The 21436-nt window shown below is 38.3% G+C and overlaps 1 protein-coding gene across 3 annotated transcripts in view; it reads left to right on the top strand.

Annotated features, from left to right (window-relative positions):
• Positions 1-21436, top strand: part of PIKFYVE (phosphoinositide kinase, FYVE-type zinc finger containing) — a 75806-nt gene that overhangs the window by 520 nt on the left and 53850 nt on the right. For 2 of the 3 annotated variants that reach the window (XM_035007258.1, XM_035007260.1), the window contains exons 2-8: positions 3076-3256; positions 5357-5509; positions 5763-5798; positions 8699-8817; positions 9577-9748; positions 14504-14711; positions 16724-16813. In XM_035007258.1, coding sequence (XP_034863149.1) covers positions 3085-3256; positions 5357-5509; positions 5763-5798; positions 8699-8817; positions 9577-9748; positions 14504-14711; positions 16724-16813 — 950 coding nt within the window. In that variant the 5' untranslated portion in view covers positions 3076-3084. The remainder of the gene's footprint in view (positions 1-3075; positions 3257-5356; positions 5510-5762; positions 5799-8698; positions 8818-9576; positions 9749-14503; positions 14712-16723; positions 16814-21436) is intronic. The other variant, XM_035007259.1, reaches the window with a different exon arrangement.

The following is a 21436-nucleotide window of genomic DNA, read 5'->3' as shown; positions in this document are numbered from 1 at the left end:
TTGAGGAGGAGACTTGATTTCCCAATTAGTATTTTCCCTTTGCTTAGAATGTTCCCCCAAAAAGGGTGAGGATGAAATGTGACGGATATTTTTAGGGAATTAAGAGCCTCCTGTCCAATATAGGGATTATTATTTTTAACATAGTCTAGACATAGGAGAAGTGCTAGAATTCTGTATAAAGCAAGTTATTTAGGCTTATCGGAAGTGTGTAGGTATCTGTTAAATTACCGTGTATCGATTCAGTGCATTCTGTTTTAAAATGAGTACCATGCTGACAGTAGAGGGTAGTGGTTTGGGGTATTGCACTCTCTTATTTCTAACTTATTTGAATCTGGTTTTCTGCCACTCCAAAACTTCCATCTATCAGGATTCAAAAATAACCTTAGTTTTCTTTCTTTCTTTTTTTTTGTTTTTGTTTTTGTTTGGTTGGGTTTTTGACAGACTGGGCAGGTTAAGTCTTCTGTGGAGCAAGACTACATTCCCTTTTTCTTTCCCTGTATGCTCCCTTGTTCTTCTTTCTGGGAGGAGTAATATGGATCATGTTGTGGTCTTGCTTTAGTGTTTCTGTTGGCATGTTGATGAAAAATTGAACAAAAAAATCTTTGTTGATGGAAGCTGACATTTCTGGTATTCAGCTGACCTGCATTATTTTGGGTACATTTTAAGTATTTTTAAAAACTGTATTTAGAAATGATTCAGCTGATACTTGGGTTTTTTTCATCTGCTATATTTTGAAATTGGCTAGTAGATTGGGCTTATTTTCTATGTTTAATACCTGATTGGCTTTCATATTGGCTTAATCACCTGGATAGCGTGTGGGTGGGTCTGTATATACTAGTAGCCTTCAAATGAGAAGAGGCAAAGTACTGGCATTTGGAAGAGTAGGTTAATATTTCTAATTGCCTATCAGTTAGCAAAGAGTCCAGTTTATATCGCAGAGTTCTTAAGCTACCAGAGAACAAGAATTGTAAGACAGTTTTTTCAAGATCCTGGTGTCATTATGGAATTTTTAAGATGAACTATGTGACTATGTTTATGTTTCAGAGATTACAATTGATGGGTGTTGTCATGGTAATTTTTATCCTCATATCTCCAAAGCTTATTAATTAGTTTTGTATGTGGGTGACCCTCAGAAGTAATGCTGAGATTCTTTATGCAGATTGCTAACTCTGCTTCTGATGTTACTTGTGTCAAAGTATAATGTAGACTGTTTTCCCAGGCCTGAGGGTTGTTGCTGTAATCACACAATCCTTTCTCCTTAGTGCTCTTTTTTTTTCCTTCCCTTTTGTCCCCTCTCCCCCCTCCCTTTTGAGTTTACATTTATTCAGTCAGCAGCTTGCTTCAAAATCCTTTATGCTGGAATATGGATTGTTGACTACTCTCCCCAATAGTGGGTGATATTAGAGACCTCCTCTCTCCCTCTCCTTCCCTTCCTCCTCCTCCTCCCACCCCCTCCCTCACTCCGCTCTCACCCTTTCCTTCCTTCCTTCCTTCCTCCACCTTCCTCTCTCTTTCCTCCACCTCTCTCCCTGCTCTTCCTTAACACTCCTTCCTCTTTTTCTTCCTCCTTTCCTCCCCCTCTTCGATACCAATAAACATTTATTGCCAAATAATGTTCAAGTCCATGGTTTCATTTCTGCTTTAATTAATTAATTAATTAATTACTAATCAGGCAATGTCTTGAGTAGTTAGAATTCAGATAGGCTAAAATTGGAAGTCTGTGAAGAGCTACAAAAATAATTTTGATCAAAAGGGAATTCTAGGATGAAATTTTGGGGTCTAATTACAGTTCTACCACTTACTAGCTGTGTAACCCTCAAGAAAGGTGTTAGGTTCAGTGTACATTGGTTGCCTCAAAGGTGAAATGTAGTAAGTTCAGCTCTGTGCTCCCTCCAGGATTTTTGCAAAAATAAAACGAGATGGTAGATATGATTTTGAAAGTGAAAAGCATTTGAAAGAGTATGATGTCCTCTTAGTAAAACATAAATTAGTTGACAAACTATAGCACTTTAATGACTAGGGTTATGCATAGTTTATGGTTCTCACTTATTTGAAGTATTATGACAGGAAATGGACACCGGTGTTTTTCCGTATCCTCCATCTGGTGATGTGGTTACCTTTACTACTTCGGTTGAATTATGATTTTTAGTTATTTAGAAAAAGGTCCTTTAAGATCTTCATTTTAATGTCTATATGAGTTTACTCTTAAAAGGAGAAAAGCCAGGTTCATGTGCCTAAAAGAAGAGATGATAGGAACAGCTTGTTGATTTGTATATTTCTTGAGGTGATAAGGCACAGCTTGAGGTAATTTTTGAGGTTATACAGAAGTGTCATTAAGGGATCACTGTTCCATCTTCTTTTCTGGGAAATATTTATGTTTTACATTTTTTATTTTTTAAAAAGATTTATTTATTTATTTTAGAGAGTGAGAGAGAGCGTGCCTGCATATGAGCTGGTGGAGGGGCAGAGGGAGAGAGAATCTCAAGCCGACTCACTCTGAGCTCAGAGCCCATATGCTGGGCTCCGGCTCCATCTCATGACCCTGAGGTCATGACCTGAGCCAAAATCAAGACTCAGACGCTTAGCTTGACTGACTGGCACCCCTGCTTTGCATTTTTTTAAAAGAAAAAATTGAATTAAGTTCAAAAAATTTTGAGGAATTAATATGCTTGTGTAAAACCAGTTTTCCCCAGTAACATTAAAAAACTATTGAGTGTCTGTCAAAAAAAAAAAAAATCTTAAAAGGAAAAAGATAAATTATGTCAAAACGCTTTTTTCCTGCTCACACTTACACCTTACCTCAAAATTGCTAATGATTTTGATATTTTTTGTAGATTGAATAGCAATGTTGAAAATTAGATTGGCTGTGTACTCATAGTTTGACGTGATTGAGACCCTTATGATCTAGACTGCAGTGTTTCTAAGCCTTAATTTTCAATATATGCTAAACTAGATTTATTTACTCTTTGGTTTTCGGGGGTCTGAGTTTTCAGAGTCAGATTTCCAGATGTTTAGGGATGCTGTTTGGAATCAACTTTTGTGCTTCCTTAGGAACTCTTATCTTTTGTTTTTTAGACTCATGAAATGGCCACAGATGATAAGACTTCCCCAACATTGGACTCTGCTAATGATTTGCCTCGATCTCCTACTAGTCCTTCTCATCTCACACACTTTAAACCTTTGACTCCTGATCAGGACGAACCTCCTTTTAAATCAGCGTATAGTTCTTTCGTCAATCTCTTTCGATTTAACAAAGGTAAGCCTTATTCTTAAGGATCAGAGAACCTGCAATTTTGATTCTCGGAAATTCTCTTGTTCAGCTTTCATGCTGTGTCTTTGCAAGGATGTGAAATATCAGCAAAGAGATAGCTTTAATCATAGGTCACTGGGGTTTATTATGAAGAGAAAGCTGGAATAGTCCCTGTAATCTTATTAATTATTGGTAACTAAAGATCTGAATTGAAAACTAAATGTTAAAAAGAGGTCCAAAAAAAAAAGAGGTCCCTTTTTGAGTTAACATTTTTTTTTTTCCTTTCTTAATATGTTTCAACTTTCTTAAGTTCACAGAGTGGACTTTGTTCTTTTAGGGGTTAATAGCCAAAAGATTGTAATTAGACCTATAAAACTAGAAGAATCAGCATATGGGAGGAAAGGTTCTTATTTTTCCAAAATTGAAACTGTCAGCATGCCTGTTGACTTAAACCCATTAGATTAAGGTGTAAATGTAATGATATCAAGGGAAAAGATGCTTTTTACTTATTAATTTCAGGAAATTTAGTATCAATGCAGTACTTTTATTTAATGAACAGTCTGTATTCCAAACAAATGAATTGTCCCTGAAAGAAAACTTCCCTTTCAGGATCCAGTCCAGGGTCAGATTTTGCATTTAATTTTCATCTATCTTTAGTATCCCATTCTTTGTCTTTTGTGAGACTGACATTTTTGTAGAGAACACGCCAGTTACTTTATAGAATCTCCTTTATTTGGGATTTTCCTTATTTTTTATTTTTTTCATTGAAGTGTGGCTGACACACAGTGTTACTTTAGTTTCTGGTGTACAGCATAGTGATTGGACAAGTCTATACATTATGCTCTGCTCCCCACAAGTGTAGCTCCCATCTGTCACCATGGAATGCCATTACATACCATTGACTATGTTCCCTATGTTGTGCCTTTCTTCCCCATGACTTGTTCATTCCATAACTGGAAGTGAAAAGGTACATTTTAAATGAGCTCTTTTCAAGTAATATATTTTTTACCTGGAAAAATTTTTTAAAAAATATGGTCTGTATCTTTGCTTTTTATTTGGCTGTATTATTTGACATGCATTAGAAAGTAATCACTCTTGTTGTAAGGAATTTGAGGGCTAATTGTTAAATGAATTCAGGAGAAATTTTAATAGTATTAACTGACTTTTAGTAGTAGTCATATTTAAAGCTGTATAAAATCTCCTCCTCTCAGTCCATTTTTAAGATAATGACTTTTTAAAAAATTTGTTTACTTTTAGATTTATAGAAATTTATAGAAAAATTGGGAAGATAGTACAGAGTTCTCATATACTCCCACACCCAGCTTTCTCTGTTATCTTACGTTAGTGTAGTATACTTACTATACTATATTCATGAACCATCACTGATGCATTGTTATAAACTAAAGTATGTGTTTTATTCATACTTGTTCAGTTTCTACCTAAAATTCTTTTTCTGTTCTAGGATCTCATCCAGGATACCACATTATATTTAGTCATCAAAAAACAATAATCTTTTTATTCAGCAAATGTTTATTGAGCACCTACTATTTACTATTGCACTGTTTTTTTTTTTGTTTTTTTTTTAAGATTTTATTTATTTATTTGATAGAGAGAGACAGCAAGAGAGGGAACACAAGCAGGGGGAGTGGGAGAGGGAGAAGCAGGCTTCCTGCGGAGCAGGGAGCCCGATGTGGGGCTCAATCCCAGGACCCTGGGATCATGACCTGAGCTGAAGGCAGATGCTTAACAACTGAGCCACCCAGGCACCCCCACTATTGCCCTGGTTTAATAGTACATGGGATCTACCCTATAAACAAAACCGATCAAAAAAAATCTCTGCAGGCATGTAAAGCTTGCATTCTGTTTCCTTTAATATGCCCAAGATATTTCTAACGAAATGTAAAACTGAGGATCACATATGACAAGGATATATGGGCCTATAATTTTGCCACTTTCTTTGAATTTCTTTTTTTTTTAAACCTAATTTTTAATTATGCAAGTAATACATTAATACATTATTTTCTGAACAATTTCTTCTGTTCCTTCTCTTTGCTAAACTCTTGAGTCTTATTTTTTCAAATAATGCCAAGCTTTCCTTTGCTACAGAGCGTGCAGAAGGGGGCCAGGGGGAGCAGCAGTCTCTAGGTGGAAGTTGGGCCAGCCCTCAGCTCCCTTCAAGAACACAGTCTGTGAGGTCACCTACACCTTATAAAAAACAGCTTAACGAGGAACTCCGGCGACGATCTTCAGCAGTATTAGGTGAGACATTTCATTTCTCTCTTGTGTGTTAGATTTTTCCAGTCATTATGTTTCCCAGGTTGTTTATTGACTTAACTTTTCTGCTGTTTGGAATAGTCAGGTGCTCCTCAGAATTAATGACACTGTTACCTCGGTAGTGAAAGAATTTGTTGATACCTAAAAAAAAAATTCTTAAGCATTTTATTAAATTGTATCTTAGGCCAAGCACAGATCTCTTGACTGTTTTTTGATTAATTACTTGCTTGGGTTTCAGCAGAGAACAGTTTGCAACATCCCCAGGAGAACACAGGTTAGTTTCAGCTTTGTGAATGAATTCCGCATCTGTTCTTGGGATGGCTAGTGTAATGTGGTGTGCATGCCTCTGGCTGCAGAACTCTCTTCACTCCGTTAGCCGGCTGCCACTTGCTCTTGGCCTTCTGTCCTTGTTGGGGTGCAGACTGTCCTTGTGGCTGGATAAGCTGAGCTCTTGCCTGTTTGTTCTATGTCCTAGTCGACTATAGTCATCTCCTTCATTTTCATACTCTTCTGATGAGAATAGGTAGGCTGGGGATCAGTGCCTGAATTGAGAGACAAGACAAAGAGAGTTGTTTTATGTTTTATTTCTGTTAGAGTATTAAACTGAGCACAGTGGTTTGCCCAGCTCAAGGTGATAGAAGGGCAGTGAGAGGTGGCATAATAGAGAAGGAGGGGGCAACATTGGAAGTCAAGTGTCCCTGAACACCACATCCTGTCTTGTCTGGCCAGTCTTCCCCATGAAATCCTCGAGTGAAAAGTAGGCAGGCACAGGTAATGATGTTTGGTGGGAGGGTATCTTATAGCTAGCTGAGACTCGGTGCGGAACCGCCTGAGGACTGGAGCAAGGCTGCATCACCTCTGCAGGTTTCCTAGGGCAACGAGCCTCAGCCGGGGTTACATCAGCCACTTGGAAGGAAGAATCAGAAGGTGGGAAGGGGGAGAGGGAGAGAGGAGCTCTTCTTCAACCCCAAGTGGTTGGAAGGAAGAGACCATCCCCACCTTAACCTTTAAGCTCAGTGAACTTCCCTTTTGAACCTGACCTGTGGAAACACTATTGTTTTTGGTGAGGGATCTGACTACATCCTATGCTGAATTAGGCATAGAATTTCTTTATTTGTAAATTGAGGAGTTGGACTAGAGTCTCTTAGGGATTACAAACTGATAGCCTGTCACACCTTGCCTTGGTGTTTTGATAATCTTGAATTTAAATATCACTAGGTGGGGCACCTGGGTGGCTCAGTAGGTTAAGCATCTGCCTTCAGCTCAGGTCATCATCCCAGGGTCCTGGGATCAAGCCGCCTGGTGTCGCTGGCGTCGGGCTCCCTGCTCAGCTGGGAGTCTGCTTCTCCCTCTCACTCTGCCCCTCCCCCCTGCTCCCCTCTCTCTCAAATAAATAAATAAAATCTTAAAAAAAAAAAATCACTAGGTGGAGCTTGTAATGTCTAGTTTGCTGCAACCCCCACCACTCCTTACTGTCTTTTATCAAGTCCGTTTGATTCTTTGATTCTTTCTGCCTTAGCTGCTAGGGGCATTTAAGCTTTTGAAGCCTGAGACTGTTTGACTAATCAAGTTCCTTTTTCTACTGAAAGGCTGTAATTCCACAATTTACTAGCCCTGTGACTTTAGGAAAATCAATTATGTAATATCCATTTTACAAGAGAAGCATCTTAGGTTATTTAGGGCAGAGTGCTAGACCAGATCTCTCAGGTCTTTTCCACTTTCATCCTGTGATTCCTTTGGTTCCAGGAACAGCCTTGCTCATCCTTTTCTAGTGAATGATGCTATTTGTACTCTCTTATATTTCTGAGTAGCTACATGCAGGGGGCTTCACTATTATTTGTTGTCCCAGCATGGGAGCACAGCCATTGCGATCTGCGATCTAACAGTTTCATCTGCCTCTTTTTTCAACTTGTGAATTATGAACACTTGCTTTATATTGTGATACTCAAGAAAAATTTGGTCATTCTGATACTTGCACGTTGTATTCTAGTAACAACTCCTCTGAGCTGTCTGCTGAAATTAGCATATGACTATTTATACAAAGATAAAGTTCTTAAAGTTTTCTAGTATGGGTGCACTTTTGATAATCATTTGTGTTATTCCCTTGTCTTGGGAAGTTTTTTGTCAATTTAGATTTAGAGAGCAACCTCTCATTTCTCGGTAATTCCTTCTGCCCCACCCAACCAAAACAAAGAACGCCTAAAACAAATCTAGCAGATAAGTGAGCTTGAGAGAGACTTAAGGTGGGGTATTTTCCATCTTAATCGGCCGTAGGTTATTAGGTTAATGAGTTCAAGCTAATAGAGATGTTCATCCTTTTTGTCAAGCCACTTCCACTTCATCCTTAGGTTTTTTAACTGCCAGAGCCAGGAATAGGTGGAAACTTCACTTAGAATCTTGCTCTAAAATAAGGACATAATATGACAGCTTTGGTGGGCATACCCATTTTGGCCACGAAGCTGAATTTGGGTCTGTTTTACTATTGATAGGACTGACTTTAGTATTGCTATTTAAAGTGTAAGTGATCCCTTCCAGTTCGGAGCTGCAGGGTCAAGGAGGTGGCAGGAAAGGGTAGGATTGGAGTTCTAGCCATTCTTTGGCATTTTTAATCTGTTTAGATCTTGGTGAAGGGAATTTTCTGGGTAAATTACCACCCTGGATGTTCTAAACTCTGTCAGTCTTTGGGAATGTGTTTTATTAAACTCCTTTCTGATCATCTGCTTCATGAGGCCTAAAGTACTTGGTCTCTAATGAACTGAACTGTTGCTTACTGTTTGTAGAAACGAAGCCAGGTTAACTCACACGGATTGCTTTTTCTTCTGCTAAATTTCTAGCAGGTATTTATTACGGCGTGGAACCAAAGAGCCCAAGAAATCATTAATGAATTTGGGGCCATTTAAGCAGTGTGTCCATCTGAGGCCTCAAATCGTCAGTGGTCGTAGACAGTGCTTTTCTTAGGTAGTCCTTCCTTACTTGCTTGTGAAGCAATGGTTTACATGGTAATAAATACTTCCAACAGCCTCTTACCTTTGTAAAAACTAGTTTAACTCTCAATCCATATCACTGGCTGGGAGAACATAAGGGCACTGTGCATCACATTTCTACCTTATTTTGCATAGATATTAGAGACTAATAACAAGGTTGCTTTTTTTTTTTTTGGTAAATCTGACTCAGACACAAGAAGGAAAGCAGAACCTACCTTTGGAGGTCATGACCCTCGTACGGCTGTTCAGCTTCGAAGCCTCAGCACAGTATTAAAACGCCTCAAGGAAATCATGGAGGGGAAGAGCCAGGTACTCTCTCGAGGCTTTAGAAGATTTTTACTAAATACTTATATGGGGCTCATGGCATACTCACTAAAAATGGCATCATGCTACTCGACTCGAAAGAATGTTCAGCTAGTACTTCCTCCAGCTATGAACACATTTTATGTACAAATTCTTAATTTTAATTTTTCAGTTTTCTTCCCCTTTATGGTTAGTGCTTTTTGTTTTAAGTTAGAGCTTTTCTGTTTAGAAAGTACTTATTTAGCGCAGGGTCAGTAAATAGTCTTTCATGGTTTCTTCAAGAAACTTTATAATTCATGTAAAGTTTTGGGGTCAAGCTTTATTTTTTTCTCATGGAGGTCTAATTGGACCAAGTACCATTTTTTTGGTTTTGTTTCGTTTTGTTGCCTTTTTTTTTTTTGGAAAGACCATGCTTCACTGATTGCATTATAAATCTTGTCATAAGTCCATATACATGTGTGAGGGTGTGCCGGGCTCTCTTTTCTGTTCTATAGCTCCATTTTTTTCTATCCTTGATTGAATTTTCTGTCTAAAATTACTATAGTTTTAGAATAAGTCTTGGTAGCTGGTAATGTAAGTCCTTCACCTTAAGTCTTGTTTAAGGCTGTTTAAGGCTTAAGGTCATTTGGTCTTTTCCATTCCCATATGAATTCTTGAAATAGTTTGTCAGTTTCTGCAAAAGAAACCTTGTAGGATATTGATTAGCATTGCATTTGTCATTGCATCTTTTCATATTTTCAATTTCACATACTGTTATTGTTATAGGATAGCGACCTGAAGCAATACTGGATGCCCGATAGCCAGTGTAAAGAATGCTATGACTGTAGTGAGAAATTTACGACCTTCAGGCGCAGACACCATTGCCGACTGTGTGGGCAGATTTTTTGCAGTCGTTGCTGTAATCAAGAAATCCCTGGAAAATTTATGGGCTATACAGGTAAATGCACTTTATTGACAGTTTTTAAAGGTCATAACTATAAAATAGTTATAATACAGGACCGATGTTAAGGCAGTTTTTATTTTGGGTTTCATGTGTGAGACATGGGGGACACAAAAGTGAGGGAGATACAGCTTTGCTTTAAAGGGACTTTACAGTTGAATAATAAAGTAGATGGAGAGGTTCAGAAATAACTAGAGTAAAAGATAGTGTGTCATAGATACTAGCAAAAAACCACAGGAGCATTAATATTTATTAGACAAGGTGGTTAGGATAGATTACTGATATATATTACTAGGAGAGTTTTCATTTTACAAAATACAGATCGTCCTTGAGTTATATGACACCTTGCTTTAGCAAATTGCATCTCATTCATATTCTTTCATAATATGGAAATTTTAATTTATTTGTTGAAGCAGAAAATACTAAACAATGGTGTGTGGATTTGTACAGTGATTTGGGAGTGGAAGGTGGGCAGAAGTAACCAAAAGGAGAACACTCTTTGCATTTCTTTTTTTTTTTTTTAAAGATTTTATTTATTTATTTGAGAGAGAGAGAATGAGAGAGAGCACATGAGAGGGGGGAGGGTCAGAGGGAGAAGCAGACTCCCCGCCGAGCAGGGAGCCCGATGTGGGACTCCATCCAGGGACTCCAGGATCATGACCTGAGCCGAAGGCAGTCGCTTTAACCAACTGAGCCACCCAGGCGCCCACACTCTTTGCATTTCTTAAATTATTTTTGTTACTATGCAAATCTTCCTCTTAACCTCACTCACTCCCCCCCCCCCCCCCCCCACTAAACTGCTGCAGAGTTCAGAGCTCATTTATCTTTCATCAGGATTATGGCTGCAGCCTTTAAAAGAATTTTTTACCTTTAGTTTTTCCCTACCTGTAGTTCCTTTTCCACACTCTGGTCATTATTCTTTCTTAAATGCTAATTTGATCATGCTGGGTTATTACCTGCCTAAAACCCTTTCAGAGCTCCCATTACCCTTAGGATAAAATCCTCTCTTGTTAATATGGTTGTGTTGGTTTCCCAGGGCTGCCATAACAAAATACTACAAACTGAGCAGCTTAGAACAACAGAAATTTACTTTCTCACAGTTCTGGAGGCCAGAACTACCATAATAGCTCTCATTCCACAGGTCAGGGAACTAATGTAGGGATTCTGCCATTTGCTGAGTATGTTTATTCCAATTATATATTTTAGAACGGAGGAATAACCACAGAATAACCACTGAACCCACTATAAGATGGATTTGAGCTAAAACGCTGTTGATCACCTGACCTCCATAAGCCCCTACTCTGACTGGTAGACTACAATAAAATTTTGGGTCTCCTGGAATTAGAGCCAAGTCCAGTAATCCCCAAAGGTTTGACTGTTATCTGTTCCTCAATGCACAGTCACCCCCGGTAAAAGGCTATAGGTCCCTACCACCTTGGAAGGGTGGTAGAAAGATTAACAGTGTAAGTTTTGGCACTGTAATGAGGGTTTTCCTCAAGGGAACCCAGCCTCCCTGCTTCATTCAGGAATTCTGGGTCTGTAAATGGCTCAATTCTGAGAATTAATTGGGGGGCCATGACTGTTTTTGATTTAAGTTAGACTACTGTCCACTTGTTCTGGAGTTTGTCTTATACAAATTGAGTAAGAATTTAGTAGACTGCCCATCGACTTCACTTCTTTGAGCACCATGATCAATGCCATGGTCGCTACAAGTCAAACTATTCTGATTGCTTCTTTGACTCTACTGTCTATTATAGTATCCGTGCCCACCTTGTCATTGGCTATTAAGTGCCACCGTTCTGCCCCTGCCACCGTAGTATCTAATGGTCTCCATTGCACTTAGGTTTCCCAATTCAGTGGCAGCAGTTCCCACTGTAATTTCTGACCTACAGAGAAGAGCAACCACAAAGCTCTACAAGGATCCTGGGGTTTCCCTCACAAATTTATTTCTCATGGTCATGAAAGATATATGCTCCAGATCCTCCTGGGGTGAGTGAGCAGGTCTTACATGATAAATCCTTTCTTAACATCTACTCTCCCTAATTCTTTGGATCCCTTCCTTCATAGTATACCAGGGCAGTTCTGGCCTTTCAACCTCTTTAAGTGTAGGCTACTATTGGTCCATGTTTCAGCCAACCAGTCAACCGATGAGACCGTTAGAGCCCTTTTTACCCCTCAAGCTATGATATTCAATCCAGAATCTGTGCTAGTGGGCTCATATCAGTAAATTCAGCTGGGTCCTACTTTATGTTCTTTCCACTGTATCTTTGATATATCTCCACTATATCTCCTATATCTTTGATATCCATTTGCATACCTATTCCCTGGGTTTCTGTCTATATACGTTGGAAAAATCATGTTAGTGCACCATCACATTACCTTTCAGGGCTTGCTGGGACTTGAGTCTTGTTATAGCTCTAGAAGCAAAGAGGGTAGTGGGAGTGGGTCCTGAGGAGAATAAGCAGTGTCTTGCAAGGTAGCAAACTCAGGCCATTTTGGATTTCTCAGGCAAATCAGGGTTAATCTCCTCTGACAGGGTGCAAAGGCTAAGAAAGGTAAAGAAGATTCAGCAGAATTTGGGAGCTTAGTGTCCCCAGCTTCATCAGGATCTTCCCATATATCTCCATTCTACTTTTCAGGATTCCATTCCTTCCTAGTCAGTGCCCTCATTTTCACAGCAGTCATACTGCAAGATTAGTGATTCAGTGTGTATTGTAATTCAGCCACTTGCAGGATGAAACTCTTAGTTTGATTTTCAGCTCTGTGGCTACAGGAGATAATGATTTCTCTCAGGGAAGACATAGAAACTTCCAGGTAGTTTGCACAGCTGGGAATTTGAATTCCTGAGGTCATCCTTCCTCCCCTCCCCCCCACTTTGTCTAGTACAACTAGGAGCAACCAGTTTCGTTATACCTGCTAATTTGACAAAAATATTCTAAGATATGAGGCCCACCCACTTTATGGAGGGTAATCTACTTAAAGTCAACAGATTGTATATATTAATCATACGGTAATCAAAAACCCTTCATACCAACAAGGACACTACTGTTTGACCAATCAACCCGTCTCTCCAAGTTGACACGTAAAATTAACCATTGCAAATGGGATAATACATGCTGGACACAGTTGTATATTGTAGCCTTGAATAAATGTAAAGTACCTAGAATAATGTATGGCGCATGGAGAGGGATGAATGAATATTAAGCAGTTATTGTGGTAGTAGCAGTAATATCTCTGCATCTGTCATGCAACTTTTTAATTATATGTGTGTCTTTCACCTCAGTGGACCAAGTTCTTTGGTGGCAGAGCTGTGTCTCCTCAGTCTTTGTATACCATCACATAATATAGGCATGTGTTCATCAGGCACTTGCTGATGAAACATTTTCAGTTCAGGCTTGGCTGTGTTCTGATCATTTTCATTCTACAGCTGACTGGTAAAGGGAGATTTCCCTATAGTAAGAAACAAACCAAGCCTTTGTTGTGGCAACTTAAAGACCTTTCTGCAGGATGTGATTTCACTCCTTACTGTCGTTCTACTTGGGTCACCTGGTGGTGGTTTGTCCTGACACTCTCATTTATCCCAGACTGGATTCACTTTTTTTGGTCCTGATTGAAGTGGATATATTTTTCTTTAGTTTTAGTATGTTTCATCTGTTGAATCGTGGCATCAGAAAGGAGTAATGAAACAAGTGATACTTAATTTTGCTTAAAATCTATGCACAATTTAACGAAACTGAGGACCACATAGTTGTAGTCTTAAAATGAAAAAAAAACCCTGAAACCATTTATTATAATTATACTTGGTTGTAATTATGGTAAAAACAGTACAGTTGCCTTTAAGAACTCTTTTGTTCCATGTCACGTCAGTTTTCTAATATTAATTGTAAAAAAAAATTAAGGTGGAATTGTTAAATAACATGTATTTGTAAAATAATGTAAATGTAAAATACATGTTTAATTATCTGACCCCCCCCTTTTTTTTTTTAGTACACTAAACTTACAGAATCACACGAATAATTGTTACAGAAAAACAGGATAGAAATGAAAACTTCTGTTTGGGCAGGGCTGCGTCCTAAAAAAAAAAAAAAGGCAGTGTATGAAAGTATTCAATAACCTTGTTTGTCCTCCGAAGAATATTTCATTGCCAACTCAACTTTAACTATAGGATTTTCTGTAATAGTTCCCCCACATACCTCATACGGTCTGTAAGCCCATTTTCTATTTGTTTTTGAGATGGTGCCCCCTTGTGGAGGCCACTCCTAGGGCTTCACAATGGAGACCACTCGCAGGGCTTCACAATGGAGACTTACATAACAGTTTCCTCCTTCTTGCCCAGGGGAAATATGTTGTTTCCCTTTTATATTGGTTTATTTACTGTATTCGAAACAATTTTTTTCTTGAACCTACTGACCTTTATTTCATTTTTAGAACCTTGAAAAATGTATTTTTTTTGAAAAATATTCTTAAAGAGTTTTTTCTAGTATCATTGGGTGCTGTTTTCTTAACTCATTAATAAAAATTTGAGGTTATTTGAATGCCTGGATGAACTTATCATAGTGATGGTTTTTAAAATATATAAATGAGCTAATAAAATTATTTTGCATCGTGAAAACATCTTTTTTGGTAGTCTTTACTTGAAGACATTTTCCTGTTACTTGAAAAACTATTAACCCAAGGATTTAATGTGTTTTGTTAAGTAACCGATTATCGTTATTTTTTAAGTTAATTTTCTTGTTTTGTTTTCCTTCCTAGGGGACCTCCGAGCTTGTACATACTGTAGAAAAATAGCCTTAAGTTATGCTCATTCCACAGACAGTCATTCCATTGGGGAAGACTTGAATGCTCTTTCAGATTCTGCTTCCTCTGTGTCTGTACTTGATCCAAGTGAACCTCGAACACCTGTCGGAAGTAGAAAAGCCAGCCGCAACATATTTCTAGAGGATGATTTTGCCTGGCAAAGGTATTATTACTAGAATACAATTTTATTTATATTTGAGGAATACAGATAGTCTTGTGACCCATGAGTGCCTTCAGTTAATTTTTATCTTCTTTGAATTATTTCCAACATATTCCCCTCCTTTTTCTTTGGCTTGCTACCGGAAGGATCATGGAATATTTATGGATAGTGTTTATATTGACTAATTAGAATGTAAGCTCTACAAGAGGAGAGACTTTATGTTGTTTTTGTTTACTGTTCTACCCACTGGCACCAAGAACGGTGTATGGCATATATATGATCTTGATAATATTTGTTGAAAAGGAAACAGAAGTTATTGAGATGAATAATTTCTAATGTAGCCTTCTTAGAGAAGGAAAATGCCCATAAACTTTGTATTCATAATATTTGTAAATGAAATTAGGTTTATTTCCTCCCTAAGGAACACTTCATGTTTTCCATAGATCTAAATATGCTATTTCCAGCTGCCTGCTGGTGAAGGATATTACTAACTCTTGGAAGCTACATGGAATTGTTTGAATTAGAATCCTAGATTCATCGGTTTCTGATTTTTTTTTTTAGCTAAGTTATATTCTTATGTACATCATCTACATCTGGCCTCTGGCCATATCAAAGAGCTTAGAGTTTTAATTAACCTTTTTCTGATAAGTTATTTTATCAATCACCCCTTAAAGGTGTGAGGACTTAATAGGTAACCAATGAATTTAAATAGAAGTTAAGAATGAATTATAGCTCCAGTCTACATATATGACTCTCAGGGACGTAATGTGGAGCAGAAAAGAAAGTCACATGTGTATACAATGATTATTTTATTTATTTATTTTTTTTATTTATTTGAGACAGAGAGAATGAGAGAGAGAGAGAGAGCACATGAGAGGGGGGAGGGTCAGAGGCAGAAGCAGGCTCCCCGCCGAGCAGGGAGCCCGATGCGGGACCCGATCCAGGGACTCCAGGATCATGACCTGAGCCGAAGGCAGTCGCTTAACCAACTGAGCCATCCAGGCGCCCTATACAATGATTATTTATGAAGTTCAAAAATACACAAAACAAGCCCACTCTCTAGGTATACAAAGGTGGTAAACGTAAAGAAAAGGAAGAGAATGATAAGTATAAAATTGACAAGAGTAGCTTCATCGAGGGCCCAGAGGGGAATGGGATTGGGAATGGGATTGGGTAGGGGATTGGGTAGGGGATACAGGCATTTCGGAGTCCATGCTAGTGGTGCACTGGTATTTGTGGCATCATGATTCTTCATTCATTACATGTATTTTATAAATTTTAAAAATTGATTCTACATTTAATAGACCAATAGAAAAGTATAGGGATTCTCAGTTCTTTCTTCCTTTAGCTAGCGATGCCTTTTAGTTGTACCTGGCTCTATTGTGTGAGTCCAGAATTGGCAAGTGTCCTCTAATAAACTAGATTTGAAAGCTTCCTAAGAGATGTAGGTTAGATGTCAAGGATAGAATAATTTTATTTCTGTGCTAATTGTTTCATGTTCATTACCTTTTAGTTATTGTATCTCTGGGATAGGCACTACTTTCTCCTTTTGACAGATGTAGAAGCTGAGGTTTAGAGAGATTAACTAATGGACCCAAGGTCATACAGCTAGTAAGAGGGAGAGCCTGCATTTGGACCTAGGTCTCACTCTGCGGTGCTATTCCAGTGGGCTGTGGGGACTGAGAATAAAATACTTGAACTCAGGATTTCCCTCCAAATCACTTCAATTTTGAGTATATGATGGATGAAGGAGTTCTGTAAGTACCCATCCAACCAGTGTTATTATTTTAAGGGCACACCGTATACTTAATAAACTACCAGTCTTTTGGCAGTTGATGTAGTTAATATAAAAACCATAGTTTCTACCTTAATTAAAAGAAGAAAACAAAACTGACATATAGTCTCATTATTGCAGGGGAAAACAATCAGCTTTTAAATGTTAAAGCATTTCATTGAAATTGGATTTGCTTGTTACTGTCCCAAATCACCTCAGTATTTTTCTGCTTTCTTTGTAGTTTGATTCATCCAGACTCCTCAAATACTCCTCTTTCAACAAGACTTGTATCTGTTCAAGAGGATGCTGGGAAATCTCCTGCTCGAAATAGGTAAACTGCCAAATGAAAACTCCATATTCTGTATTTGATTTTTCTTTCTTTCATGGTAATGAGAAGAGCAAACAGATAAAAATGGGGTGGGATTGATTATTATACTTTCTTAGCTCTAAACCTGAATTAAACTATTGTTTTCCCTTTTGCTAGTCAGCTCTGGCTTGCATTCTCTTCAGTGTCTCTTTTCCAGTATTCTCCACTGGCTTCAGATCTCCACTGGCTTTCTTCTAGCTTAGCAGATGGCCTTATTTTCTATTATAGAGCGAAGAGAGCAGCTAAGAAATAGGCACTTCAACTCTTACCATCACTTACCAACTTGATTTACACTTAGAGCTCATCTTTTTCTTTTTTCCATCTCTTATCCAAGCTAATTCTCCATTTGTATTCTGGATCCCATCCCTTCTCATTTTTTTATTAATCATCCTATTGATGTTTGTACCTTCTACCTCTCATTGCTGACTCCTTACCATTAGCATTTAAACAAACTCAGATAACCTATTAAAAACAAACAGGGCGCCTGGGTGGCTCAGATGGTTAAGCGTCTGCCTTCGGCTCAGGTCATGATCCCACGGTCCTGGGATCGAGTCCCGCATCGGGCTCCCTGCTCCTTGGGAGCCTGCTTCTCCCTCTGCCTCTCTCTCCCTCTGCCTCTCTCTCTCTCTGTCTCTCATGAATAAATAAATAAAATCTTTAAAAAACAAACAAACAAACAAACAAATTTCTTCTTTATGGTTCATCTCTCTTTGTCTATATTCTCAATTATTTCTTTTCTTCTTAGCCAAATTCCTTGAAATAGTTGCCTGTAATCATTCTACACCTGCACACTTCCTCCTTTTTCAGCTTACTAGATCTTACCGATGTCTACACCTCTTCACTGAAAATGCTTTCCTTTTTACAAGTTTAAGTGGTGAATAAGTAGTTCTTAACCTGAAGAACTAGATATCTGAATGACCTTGGTTTAACATACTTTCAGTTTATTCTTTCTACAAGTACCTAGAAACCAGGAATGTGTAATACAGCAATGAACCAAACAGACAAAAATTTAATGCGCAAAAAAGCAATAAGACATAGGGGTAGAGATAGGCATTTTAAATAGTGTAGTCAGGGAAGACCTCACTGGGAAGGTGACATTTGAGCAAAGACCTGAGGATGTGAGGGAATGAGCCATGTGGACATTTTGTAGAAGAGTGTACCAAGAAAACAGGAAATAGCAAATTCCTAGAAGGAACATAGCTGTTAGAGGTCCTGTGTACCTGGAGTAGAAGGTTCTTACAGTTAATTGTAGGGCTTTGTCATTTACTCTGGGTGAAATGGGAAGCTACTAGAGAGTTCGAGTTTTTAAAAAACTTTTAAAATTATTTTGAAAAAATTTCAAATTTGCAAAAAGTTGCAAGAATAATAAATTTTAACATATTCTTTTTTTTTTTTTAAAGATTTTATTTATTTATTTGAGAGAGAGAGTGAGAGAGAGAGCACAAGAGGGGGCAGTGGGAGAGGGAGAAGCAGACTCCCTGCTGAGCAGGTAGCCCGATGCAGGACTCGATCCAGGGACTCCAGGATCATGACCCGAGCCAAAGGCAGTCGCTTAACCAACTGAGCCACCCAGGCGCCCTTAACATATTCTTTATTAAGGTTCACTAATTTACATTTTCCCATTTGCTTTGTTACTATTTATATAATAGACTTTTTTTCTGAATCATTTGAGAATAAGTTGCAGACATCAGGATCTTTTACTTTTAATTAAAAAACTTCATTTTTTTAAAAGATTTTATTTATTTGGGAGAGAGAGTGAGAGAGAGCATGAGAGGAGAGAGGGTTAGAGGGAGAAGCAGACTCCCCGCCGAGCAGGGAGCCCGACGCGGGACTCAATCCCGGGACTGCAGGATCATGACCTGAGCTGAAGGCAGTCACTTAACCACTGAGCCACCCAGGTGCCCCAGAAAATTTCGTTTTTAGAGCAGTTTTAGACTCACAGCAAAATTGAGTGGGAAGTACAGAAAATTCCTGTATACCCCCTATGCCCTACCTTCATAACCACCCCCACGATCAGTATCCTGCACCAGAGTGGTATATTTGTTACAGTTGATGAACAACAGTAATATATTATCACCCTGCATTGATATATTATAACCCAAAGTCCATAATTTATATTAGGGTTCATTTTTGGTGATGTACATTCTGTGGTTGGGACAGATGTATAATATGATATCCAGTGTTGCAGTATACTATAGTTTCACTGCCTTAAAAATTCTCTGTGCTCTGGGGTGCCTGCCTGGCTCAGTCGGTTAAGCATCTGACTCTTGATTTTGGCTCAGGTCATGATCTCAGGGTGTGGGGTCTCTGTGCTCAGTGTGGAGTCAGCTTGCTCCGCTCCCTCTCCGTTTTCCCTGCTTGTGCTCTCTCTCTCTCTCTCTCTCAAATAAAATCTTCAAAAAGAAAATTCTCTGTGCTCTCTTTATTCCTTTCTCCCTCTCCCCAACCCATGGCAACCACTGATCTTTTTACTGTATCTGTAGTTTTCCCTTTTCGTATAGTTGGACTCACTCAGAATGTAGCCTTTTCAGATTGGTTTCTTTCACTTAGTGATATTCATTCAAGGTTCCTCCATGTCTTTTCATGGGTTGATAACTCATTTCTTTTTTTTTTTTTTTAAAGATTATATTTATTTATTCATGAGAGACAGAGAGAGAGAGAGAGAAGCAGAGGGAGAAGCAGGCTCCCAAGGAGCAGGGAGCCCGATGTGGGACTCGATCCCAGGACCCTGGGATCATGACCTGAGCCGAAGGCAGACGCTTAACCATCTGAGCCACCCAGGCGCCCGATAACTCATTTCTTTTCAGCATTAAATTATGTTCCATTATCTGGATATACCAGTTTACCCACTTACCTACTGAAGGATATCTTGGTTATTTCCAGGTTTTGACAATACGAATAAGGCTGCTGTAAACATTTGTGTGCAGGTTTTCATGTGGTCATGTATTGAGTTCATTTGGATAAATACCAAGGAGTATGATTGTTGGTTCGTAGGTAAAGAATATGATTAGTTTCATAAGAAATTGCCAAACTGTCTTCCAAAGTGGCTGCACCGTTTTGGATTCCCTAAATGGAAGAAGAAGAATTGGAGATGGGAGTTGTGCTATAGTGAAGGGGGGATGCCACAAGGGGATGTGGAGTTAAGACCATTTTTTAAAAGGTGGGATGAATTACAGTATTTCTGTTGGCAGTGTACAAATGGAGAAATAGCTGTGCTAATTTACATTGTAGTTCCATGTGTTTTGAATTAATGCTATTGTTGATGTAAGTCTTTGGGAAAGGTATAATTTAGTCAGTGAGTACTATCTCTAAATAAAACTTCAACCAGCATTCTTAATGCTAGGCTACTTATTAGAGTATTTGACGACAAATTTGACTAATTTTCTTTTGTTCTTGTTACGGCCATATCAGGATATGTGCAGGGATAGTTAGAATGTTAGAGAAGCAAAACACAGGGATAATAAATACATTCATTGGAAAGAGATTTTAATTAATGGAATAAGACATATAGTGGTGACTTTTCATCAAAAGACTATGCCAAGAAATAAATGATTGTTTGAAAAATCTTGCTTATTTATTTGATATCAGTGGTTTCTCATAAGCTATTAAGAATGACTTTTTGCTAAACCTGTTACAAACCTGTGAATAATATCTTAAATTTTTTTTTTAAAGATTATTTTTTGGGGGGAGGGAGAGCACACATGTGCACGCGTATGCACGAGTTGGGGAAAGGGCAGAGGGAGAGAATCCTCAAGTAGACTCCCCACTGAGCGTGGAGCCTGTCTCGGGCCTGATCTCATGACCCATGAGATCATGACCCGAGCCAAAACCAAGAGTTGGACGCTCAACTGACTGAGCCACCCAGATGCCCCAAAATTACTTTAAAAGTATCTTTATACTAGGGAGAGCATAGTTTTTCAATTGATACCTGGTTTTGAAAGGCAGCCTTGTTGTTAGTTGAGTTACCTTAGACAAATTACTTAATCTCTGATTCGTGATTTCTTCATCTGTAGAATGGATTTAGTAGTACCTACTCCATAATATGCTGTGAGAATGAGTTTAGTGTCTAACTCATTGTAGATGCTTCTGCCTTTTTATCCTTTATATAGAAGCTAAAATTTGGTTTCATTTTTTTCTAAGTAGAAACTAACTAAAATTTCTAGTTACAATTTTTTAATAAATAAAAGCTTGGTTGATGCTGTTGACATTCCACTTACAAGTCATTTATCTAGTAACTTTGCCAAGAGGCAAAATTAAGGATATTATATAAGTAATAATATAACAAGAGAGGAAACAAATTTTCACTCATTTTTTTATTGATCAAATTCAAAGTATAATTGAGGACAATAATGCAGTTTTAATAAGAAGAAAGGAATTATTTTGGGGGAATAACATTTGCTTAGTTGGGATTCAGAGTTAATGTTTTCTCTTACCAGAACATTACAGGTGTTCATCTAAAGACATTCTTAATTCATTGGTTATGCAAAAACTATTTGGTCTGTGGGCCATAGTTTCCTGTTCCTGATCTGCCAGATTCTTTCTTCCTTCCTTCCTTCCTTCCTTCCTTCCTTCCTTCCTTCCTTCCTT

Source organism: Mirounga leonina, unplaced genomic scaffold (assembly GCF_011800145.1).
Source record: "Mirounga leonina isolate KUSES-001 unplaced genomic scaffold, KU_Mleo_1.0 Mir_151, whole genome shotgun sequence".
Taxonomy (NCBI): Eukaryota; Metazoa; Chordata; class Mammalia; order Carnivora; family Phocidae; genus Mirounga; species Mirounga leonina.
Note: the sequence above shows the minus strand (reverse complement) of the source record. Positions and strands in the feature narration are given on the sequence as shown.